Source organism: Montipora foliosa, chromosome 14 (assembly GCF_036669935.1).
Source record: "Montipora foliosa isolate CH-2021 chromosome 14, ASM3666993v2, whole genome shotgun sequence".
Lineage (NCBI taxonomy): Eukaryota > Metazoa > Cnidaria > Anthozoa > Scleractinia > Acroporidae > Montipora > Montipora foliosa.
Window position 1 is genome coordinate 21610106 of NC_090882.1, and position 11068 is coordinate 21621173.

Here is an 11068-nt window from a genome sequence, read left to right on the forward strand (position 1 = left end):
ACGGAAGTCAAAAACGTCAGTAAAGGCCTCTTCTGATTTTCAAGAGATGGTTATAAACGGGTGTACCGTAGATGTGCCAGACAGATGCATCGTTCATTGAACGCTCGCTGTAGTTTGCACGTTCGCGTCGTGGACGTAGTTTTATTGAAGCAATAAAGATGACATGAAGTAAAAATCGCTGTCCTGGGTTCCGTTTTCGTAAAATGTATCACAGAAGAACATTCAAAACCACATTTTGAACTTGGTATTATTTGCGAAAAAAAATCAATAAATAAAAGTAGAAGTAAATTTTTAGTATCTATATACACATTATTTTCATTAAGTGATCCTTTGTACTTTGTACTACTGCTGACATTAACGCAATAATTACTTCTAGCAATTGCTGACTAAAAGCTAAGCCTGACTAAGTATGGCCACTGGACCAGAATACACTGACGAGCAACTGAATTACTTCAGGATCTGCTTTATCACTACTGATGTGATAACTGAGGGCCTGCGAACAATCTTCAAACAAGAATGGGACAACCGCTACAAGGCAACTTTGGGAGAATGGAAAGACGAGCCCCAAAATGGACTGGACTTCAAAAACCAGGAATCGCCAAGAAACCAAACAAGAAACGCGCGTCTTTTGGCAACCATAGTTAACGGAAATAGAGCAGAATGGGATTGCACAATTCTCTTTTACGCTATACTGTATTCCGACTGTATTAGAAGAGGCCTAAACGCAGTAGTCCGATCAAATAAGGATGATTTGAGAAATTTTCGTAATGAAGGCCCTGCTCACTCGCCACGTGGCAAAATCAACGAAACAGAGTTTCAAACTGCTGTAGGCAAAGTTGTAGTTGCCTTTCAAGCACTTGGCCTCTCCGATCTAAAGATTCAAGGAATCAGAACTCAGAAGGGTTTTCCGACCGGCGAGTTACGAAAAGTCTTGCAAGAAGTCAAAGACGTACTTAAAGAAACAGAAAAGCATCGAAAGGTTCTTGAAGAGCAGTTACAAACTGAAGCTCCTGCGGCATTTTGCATTCTCCCACCCAAGCCATCCCACGACGTTGCCGAACGAAATCATGAGTTGGCTAAAATAGCTGAACAACTAAAGCAACTGAAAGAAACCAACGAGAGCCGATTAACTTCCCTGTACATCTCAGGCAACCCTGGAAGCGGCAAATCTCAGTTAGCCGGTCTTGCCGCAAAGAAATTCTTTGATGACAAAAAAAAAATCGCGGTTAAGAATACATTCGTTATGACTCTAAATGCGCAAAGTCTTGATTTACTGTTAGAATCCTACGTCTCTTTTGCTCGTCATCTAAAGTGTTCAGAATATGCAGTCACAAATACTCTAAACGACAAAGATCTGAAGACGGAGGGGAAGATTGCCAACATAAAGTCATTAATTAGTACCAAAGTTGAGCTTTACTCATCGTGGCTGTTAGTGGTGGACAATGTCGTCAGCTTAAGTGGAATGAATCCTCATTTGCCAGAAACCGGAGACACGCACTGGTGTAAAGGTCAGCTGCTGATCACATCGCAAGACACCGCTGATATTCCTTCAGAAACCTCTTTCAGCAATCACATCTCTGTGAGCAAGGGCATGACGCCATCTGACGCCATTTCCTTATTAGCCTCCCTCTCTGGTCTCGCCGACGGTGAGACCGAAAAAGAAATGGCTCGGGCATTAGATTACCAACCCCTTGCCTTAGCAAGCGCCGCTATCTTTGTCAAACAAGTTCGGGAAGCATCTTCGAATTTTGGCTGGAAAAGCTACCTCGAGAAGCTTTACAGGGGTCAGCGTGCTAACACTGAGGCCTTTCTTGCCATGACAAACCAAAGCTACCCAATCTCTATGACCACAACGATTTCATTGGCCGTGGACGACGCGATGTCATCTGACAAGGTTCTGAATCACGCATTCGGTTTCATTTCTCTCTGTAGTCAGCAACCATTAAACCTTGACCTTGTAATAAAGTACATCCTAAATGACGAGAACGAAACCGATAGGAGTGGATTAGAAGATATCATTGGTTTTAGGATTCGAAAAAGCTCGCTGCTGTTAATGGAAGAAGACGAGAGTGGCATATACGTTCAACTACATCAAATTGTGAGAAATGTCACCCAAACTAGAATCAAAAAGTATTCGGAGGCTCAATATTCTCAAATCATTCATTGGGCTATTACCTCATTTAATCAGTTTATAGATGAGAAAAATCTTGATGACAAAGACTTTATTTCTAATGGCTTTCAGCTGGTACCTCATTTGAAGTGCCTAATAACAGAAATTGAACGTGTATTCAATGTAGCTGACTTATCGGAGTCAATTTATGTGTGAAACATTATCCAAATTATTTCATTAGGTTTTGTGCTAATCATTGCAACTTTCATAGAGCCAAAAGCATTTGTAAGGTAGCTCTTAAATTAATTCAGCATGGTGGTGTATTTTGTGACGGAGATTCCGCAGCAGTCTACGATGAGTTAGGTAATGTCCATTACAGCATGGGTGAGTTTCAAGAAGCAAAGGAGTATTATGAGCGCGCTCTTGCTATACGGATAGAAAAGTTGGGATCTCAGCATATCGATGTCACATCTAGTTACAACAACATAGCCACTGTACTCCATAACCAAGGTGACCTGCAACAAGCAAAGGAGTATCTTGAGCGCGCTCTTGCTATACGGATAGAAAAGTTGGAATCTCGGCATATCAATGTCGCATCTAGTTACAACAACATAGCCACTGTACTCCGTGACCAAGGTGACCTGCAACAAGCAAAGGAGTATCTTGACCGCTCTCTTGCTATACGGATAGAAAAGTTGGGATCTCAGCACATCGATGTCGCAACCAGTTACAACAACATCGCCACTCTACTCTATGACGAAGGTGACCTGCAACAAGCAAAGGAGTATCTTGAGCGCGCTCTTGCTATACGGATAGAAAAGTTGGGATCTCAGCATATCGATGTCGCATCCAGTTACAACAACATAGCCATTGTACTCCATGCCCAGGGTGACCTGAAGCAAGCAAAGGAGTATCTTGAGCGCGATGTTGCTATAGGGATAGAAAAGCTGGGATCTGAGCATATCGATGTCGCAACCAGTTACAACAACATAGCCATTGTACTCCATGCCCAGGGTGACCTGAAACAAGCAAAGGAGTTTCAGGATCGCGCTCTTGCTATACGGGTAGAAAAGTTGGGATCTCAGCATATCGATGTCGCATCCAGTTACAACAACATAGCTACCATACTCCATGACCAGGGCGACCTGGAACAGGCAAAGGAGTATCTTGAGCGCGCTGTTGCTATACGGATAGAAAAGTTGGGATCGCAACACATTCGTGTCGCAGATTCTTATAAAAACTTGGCTGTTGTACTCCGTGACCATGGTAAGCTGAGGCAGGCAAAGGAGTATTTTGAACGTGCGTTGGCCATCTATTTATTTCGTCTCGGTCCTGGTCATTCTAGTGTCACCTCCGTTCAGCGAGACTTGGCTGAACTGCAAAAATGTCTAGTAAAGCTGTCTTGCGTCATATATTAATGAGGGATAGTTATTGCGTCGCCAAATAAATCATTCATGGCCAAGCAGGACGCACGTGTTAGCAAACCCCTTGGCGAAAACTGGTATTAATGAACCCATTGAGCGATATAGGTTTATATCTGTGACTAAATCTGGTGACAAGAACAAGTTCAAATGGGTAGGGGAGTTTTAAATTATTTATTAACGTTGATTTGAAAGTTTCGGGAACGTGGAACTTATCAAGCATCAATAGCGACTTTCACGCAATGAAAACTGATGGTGTCTCAATAAGTTTCTTCCTTGACACGAAAACACTTAACTTACAAGGCTCCAAATCTGAAATTATCGGTAAGAAATTATCTAAATTCACATTTATCAGCGAACCACGAGCTACTCGAAGAAGACGACTCCTTCATTCCTAGAGAGAGCCAAGAAAACCGAAGCGAGAGAACCGAAGAGCAGGGCTACGACGATCATGTAACATGCTCAAATCTAATAGACACTACAATGCGTGAGATAAGCGAACAATTTAGACACGAAATCAGCAAATGTCTGTCTGAAATCTCAGTTCTCATAAGTGGGAAGACAACAACAGAGGAAACAGAACTGAGTCAGGGCGAAAACAGAGACCTTAAACAGAAACTACAAGAACTTGAATCGTGTTACATCTCTTTAAAACAAGAGACAAATGCTTGAAGCGATGAAAATAAGAGACTAATAACGGCATTGCGAGTCTTGGACAACTAAATTGAAAAGGAAAGTAGACTCGCAGCACAAGAGATAAAGGAAGATAACCTACAAGATCGTTAATCCTTCTGGGAAACTGTTCAAAAGAAATCGAAGATTTTTAAGTTTTAAGTTTCAAGTTTATTCCTTTCTTAAAAATACTAAATAACAATTAGACCCACCTCGTTCGATAGATTCAACCATGTAAGATTCATATACATATTCATTATGTAATATAAAAGAAAAAAGAAAAAAAGGGGAAAGGACAAAAACTATTTAAAATTAAATAAATAAGAAATAACACGACCTAAGAATTACGGTAAATTACACAATAAGGACGGTATAATAAGTATTTCTTTAGTTTCGATATTATTTTATCAATTTCTAATGTAGTCATCTTCAGTAATTTATGTCGTATATTACATTTCTCATCTTATTTTTGAAACTATTATTTGACAATTTTCTTATTCTTTAAGGACAGCAGCTTGTTTTTAATCTTGCACATGAATATTGCGACGTTTTGCAATCTTCAGTTGTGTAAGGTGGTTACCTTAACTCTCTTTATAGTTTAAGGTATCTTATTCCAAATTCTTGAGCCAATACGTGAGAAAACGTTTTTTTGCAAGTCAATTCTGGATTGTTTTGTATGAAACTTTTGAGATGTTGATGAACGAGTGGAATATCTGTGTTTAGTATAATTACATAGGTGATTATGAAAAATTCCCTGCGCTGGTTGGTTGCTTTTGAAGTTATCATTACACGATAATCACCTAAGCGGTTTTTTCAAAATGGCCGCGAGCCGAGGTGACAGACGAAGAAATAAATTATTTTAAAGAAAATGCATATTTGTCAAATAATCACCTGTGTAATTATACTAGAACAATGATTCACCTTAGACTAGATGAATATCACTGAATAATTGTTCAATACTTATTGTTCTACGGTGGTGCTTGTTTACCATTATCAGCTTACATTAATTTTGTAACTTCAAAGATATACCGGAAAAGAAAGTTTATAGGGAGAACCTTAGCTTTAACAAAAAAAGGTATATCGTGTTCATCTTTAGCAGCAAGACTGATTAAGCGTAGTGCACGTTTCTGGAGAATAACAAGTTCAAGTTTCAAGTTCAAGTTTATTTATTATTCTTATTACATATTACAAAAGAACCACTCTTACCCGCAAATAGCGAAAGCTAATCTAGGCGGGTAGAGTGAAATTGATGTATTTACATATTATACAAATACAATTTTAAATTGATCGCAATCATGCCTATATCTTAAGCCTATAATGTATACTCTATAAACTTGCCTATATAACTTTTTGTAAGTGAGACATAAAAGTCGGTATGCCAACATAATCCTCCTCCTGATTGAGAATTTAAAGTAATTAATGTCGCATTTTATTCTTGAAGCGTGGCTTAGATAATTTCCTCAGGTCTGGAGGGATGCTATTCCATATTATTACGCCTCGTCGAGAAAAAGATTTGATTTGATGGGTTAACCTGGAATATTAAGTGTTGAGATTACTGGCGGAAGAAAAACATAACATGCAACAAGTGTCAAGAAAATTCAAACAAGGAATGCGCCGCATTCAACAAATCGATCAACTAGAAGAAAGTACGTTGTGATTCTTGGAGATCCTATGACCTACAAACATCCAAGGCAGGAAATTGTCGAAGACAGCAAACGTAGAATAGAAATCGTTTAGCGGCAGTACAGTCGATGATATGTTCGATTTCGCCAAACCATTTACACGACGGAAACCGGACGAGATTATAATGCACGTTGGCTTAACGACAAGCCACAGAAGATTGCAAAAAAATTGTCGGCCTTCAGAGAAATGCTATTCAACTTGAGTCTCGCACAACAAGAATTATAGTTATTTACGACGGTTAGCTTTCAGTTAAAATGTTTTTCCTTCTTAATATATGCCTCGCTGCCTCACATATTTTGTAAAACTGGCTAAAAAAACGAAGAAGGCCTGAAAACTTTTGCAATTCCGTGTTGACAGAGATTCTGACACATTTTATGAATCACATTTATAGGCTTTTTGTGTAAAATGGATGTCCAGTCGTGACCTGCTTTGTTTGACTGTGAAATTGCAGTCGGGTAAGCGAATTACTACGCTTTAGGTTGACTTTTTAATTTGTAAGATTTTTGCTGTCGCTCTAAGCTGAAGAGAGAGGGAGTAAAGACTGTCAGTTAAACGAAAAATATTGTGAAAGAGATTACTGTGCATGTAATTTCAGTTTTAGTTGTTGATTAAAATTGTTGGTTGTTGTGGTTGTTTGTGTACTCAGAGGCGATAGATCTGTTTGATCACTGTAAACTGTATACAGTAATGACCATTAATTGTGTACTTTATGCAGAAGCATAATTATTTCCATATACACTATATTGCTTTCTGGGGTTAGAAACGGGAGCTCCGCTTTAAAGCTTGGCTAAATATATATATATGAAATTGAATACCGGTAGATGCAGAGATTGAGAAATCGAATTTATACCTTCTCCTCATACAATTAATCAATTACCATTCCAAGCAATTAATAATATAAGAGGGTTTAAGGTAGGTTCTCTAAGGCCCGTTTTATCGTCGCATTTTACATGTGCCGAATCTAATGCAAGTGAGTAAAATGTATTGTTTTCGCTCATTTGCGTTAGATTTGGCACATATAAAATGCGACGTTTAAAACGGACCTAAATATATTAAAAATTTGGTTTTACCAACGGAATTGATAATGTAAATTGACCACCGTACAGAGATTCTAAAAGCTGACTTTTCGAGCATTAGCCCTTCGTCAGAGCGAATCGAGGAATTATGGGTTGTGTGTAGTTTTTATAGTGGATTAGGAGCTACGCTATTGGTGGTCTCCTGTTCAGAAATCTATGGATTTAAAAATACTAGAGCACAAGGTTAGTGGTGGCAGCGGTTGAACAACAAACGAATGAATAGAAATATGAACAGAAAATGAATGAATATAAATATATTACGCATTCTTATGCAGAGTCAACCGCTTGACATCTTGGCCATCACCGAAACTAGGCTTGACGCATCAATACCCGACTTCCGTCTTCCTGGTTACTGTTGGTCAGACGTAAAAGAAACAGAAGCAATGGTGGTGTCTGTGTTTATGTTCGCAGTTCCATGAATTTTCGAAGGTGTGGTGATTTAGAAAGTGACCTCTTGGAACTACTAGTATTAGAGATAAACAAGCCAAATTCAAAATAGCTTTTGGTCTATTGTTGCTATCGCCCTCCTTATTCACCAATAGTATGTTTTGAGATTTTTGAGCAACTTTTAAACAAAACTGAAAACTTCATGAAGACATGTACATAACTGGTGATTTAAATTGTAATGTCTTGTCTCTCTCTGGGGAATCCCAAACAACTCGACTAGTTGATATTATGGAAGTGTACCAATTGTCACAAGTGATAACCGAACCCACCAGGTCCCGGTTGTTCGAAAGCCGATTAACTTAATCCAGGATTATCGTAAATTTTTCTTTCATGTTTTCAAACTTTTGGTGAAAGTTTCTAGTGCTTAATTTTGTTTTTGGAAGATTGACTTCTACTAATGTAAAGTTTTACCGAATATCAGCGTTGAACAACATTTGAGAGTACAGAAACAAACTCCGTGGTTAATTTTTAATCTGGGATTAGAGTTAATCGGCTTTTGAACCACCGAGCCCAGAGTAACAGCTAGTACGTCAAACTCTTCGCGCGCGTTCGATTGACCCTATTCCGGAATGAGAATACTTGGAGTGACGATTAAAACGGTATGTTTGGCGCGTTTCGAAGCAGCATGAATAACAAAATATGTTTAAAATAGCATTTTAGCAGCTATCTCACAATTTTAATATGAATCTCCGTAAAAACGAAGGATTTCTAACTTACTAACTAGTCCGGAATACAGTCAATCGAACGCACCCTACATCTCTACGCAGCAAGCGCATTCAAAATCGTCTTATGCGTGATCTTCGTGGAAATTGCATTCTGTTCCTTAATAAACCTAAAACAACCAGTTATGTTCTTAGTTCTTTTTTTTACGTATCAGCTAAGTTGCGGAATGCGCTACCTGAACCTGATTTTGTCCGTAGCACTGGGTCTACTGGTTTTAAACTAGAGAATCCAAGACCGCATCTTGTACAGCGGCTTTTATTTTTAATTAATATATCTTTAAATGTCATGCATTTAGTTATGTATCTGTATTTGCTACGTATTTTAGTTGTAAATGTAATGTCTCGAAGACATTGGCTCTTACAGTTATCCTGAAATTCGAGATGAAATAAAGTTTATGCAAGTATGTGTTACCTTCAACAAAGCGCGTGCGTGCATTTTGTAATCTGCGACTCCAGCGCTTACCATGTGTCAAATAGAATGACTTTTCCCTTGAATATTTAAGCGATCGAGATCTTACGCTAAACTGCAATGACAAGGGTGGTCTAGAGTTGTGAGTAGGCGTGGGATTTGTCTCACATGGTTTAGGGGCCGACATATCCCTCCCTCAATGCCGTACCGGGACGCGAGGTCGGTAGCAGAAAGCAGCGAAGGGCCAACTGCGTCCAAAAGCGATCGCACGGGCCGAAATCCCGGGATGACTAGTTTGGTACGACGCTGCAGCGCCACGTCTGGAGGTACTGCTTTTTTCTCTCGTGTTCAAACATTCCGTCAGCGCATGCGTAAATGTTCAAGGCTCTCCGATACCTAGCCTACCAAAAAACTCAAGATGCTAGTTTTTACAAGGAATTGAGATTTCAGTTGATTCTATAGGCATAAACGTAGTAACCTAAGAACCGTGCGTGTCTGGTCTTCTCAACACAGAATTTATGATGTTTTCAACTGGCAAATTTTGTTGCTAGTGGCAAATTGTTTTATTCGCGATTGACACTTCCTAAAAACTTCCTTCTGCTCTTCTTAAAAACTATATAATCAATGTTTATTTACTATTGTGTCTATATTTGTTTTTTATAAAACAAGATAACAAAATCTGTACCTGTTCGCATTTTTGAACGTTAAAATAGCATTTTGGTTGCATATTTTGAGGTCTCCTATCTAGATACTAACCCCGCCAGACAGCAGTTAACTTCAGTAAAGTTTTGTCTTGAAAAGCTGTACACGCTTTAACTTGTGGTGAAGCAGAAGTTGTAAGGGAACTTGAAAATGATCAACATGTCAGCCTTGAAGCCAATGTTTCTCGATTTCTTTTCATTTTCTTCAATCTTTCTGGGTTTAGTACTAGCACTAAAATGATTTACGATACGAAAACAATATTGTGGACATTAGAGCCCCCCCCCCCCCCCCATCGTCTTGGCGAGCGGGAAACTGTGGGGCATACATAAGATTATGACGTCACGCGTATTAGTTTTGCATAGTTTTGCATTGAGATAATATATTGCTCAAACGATTTGAAGCGTTTAACTGAAATCGATTGAAATTTTAAGTTTTTTCTCACTTTCACAGTTGAGAAATACTTGCTCGTACTATAGTTATCTTTTTTCCAATATTAATGCTTCTGGAGGAATATAATTTCAGTTTGAAAATTTAAGGTCTTGTCTGACTCTTTATTACTCTTATCTTAATGCTATCTAATAAGGGCTCAGTTTACCCAAAAATGCACCAGATGCAACCATTTGAAGGCAATATGTTCAAAATTTTCCAGGGGAGCATGCTCCCCGGGACCCCCCTGGCATGCAAATCCTCTGGCCTCTGCTGAGTATTACTATAGCCAGCTTGCCTACTACTCAAAAACATTTTGACTGGGCTGCTCCTAGTTGTTTTACGATCATAGACTCAGCTAGAGACAGTTATGGTTTTGTCTTTAACTGAAAGAAGAAGGGCACCCAACGAGCAAATTAAACCAAAAGCCTTTGAGAGACATTTCTAGACTCCTTGTAATGAATAAAGACTGTCTAAGGAGATGTTTTTATCACTTAGGGTTAGGGTTAGGGTTTGGATGTCTTAGCTGAAAATTGAAGTGCCCGAACATTTCAGGAAATGATATCTTTATCACAGAAATTGCTAGGTGAACATTACCTTCTCACAAACTCCAACCGAACCATTTGCTCAACCGAAACTGCTACGTGACCTTTTTCAGTGCCAGAAATTGCAAAAATATCCCTTCCGAAAAGGGCATTACTAAACAACAAAACAGCCAAACACCGAAATAGCGAAATGAAGCATCAAAACACCATGTATGACTCCACCATACATTCAATACTAACCAACAAAGGTTGGATTTGAGATTAAATATCGTTTTAGGTCTAATTAGGCTGTTTTGGTGTTTTGCTGTTTCGTTGTCCTTCTGAAAACATAATGGACTACTCCTCCCATGGCTGGGAATCTTTTTGATGAGGTTTTAGGAAAGAAATATGTAGCTGTCTGCCAACGTAGAACCGACATTCTTAGGGCCGATTTACACAGTACGATTTTTGTCGCATGCGACAACGGCTTACGACAGGCCCATGACATGATTTACGATCGTTGTGTACGTCAGAAAAAATGTCGCAGCATTTCAAAACCTGCGACAATCGTAAGTCATGTCGTAGGCATGTCGTGAGCTTGTCACATGCGACAAAAATCGTACCATGTAAATCGGCCCTTACAACAGTTTGGCCGTGACCCTAACACATATTTCACCAAAGATTACCGTTGGGTGCCATTGAAAGAAGCTATCTATATTTCACGTTTAAAGCCAGAGCTAAACGTGCAGCTACAGCATAGTAATAATTTTTGTTTTTTTAAGCAACTTGTTTCACACTTGTGCACGCACACATGTTATGTTATGTTATGTTTTGCAACTTTATATTCTCTTTTCAAAATATAACCGTCACTGCTAA

The 11068-nt window shown here is 39.0% G+C and overlaps 1 protein-coding gene across 1 annotated transcript in view; it reads left to right on the forward strand.

Annotated features, from left to right (window-relative positions):
- The window catches only part of LOC137984508 (uncharacterized), a 14345-nt gene extending 6326 nt beyond the window's left edge, over window positions 1-8019 (forward strand). Inside the window, exons 3-4 of the mRNA XM_068831675.1 lie at window positions 377-2320; window positions 2422-8019. Coding sequence (XP_068687776.1) covers window positions 410-2320; window positions 2422-3528 — 3018 coding nt within the window. The 5' untranslated portion in view covers window positions 377-409 and the 3' untranslated portion in view covers window positions 3529-8019. The remainder of the gene's footprint in view (window positions 1-376; window positions 2321-2421) is intronic.
- Window positions 8020-11068: the final 3049 nt, after the last annotated feature.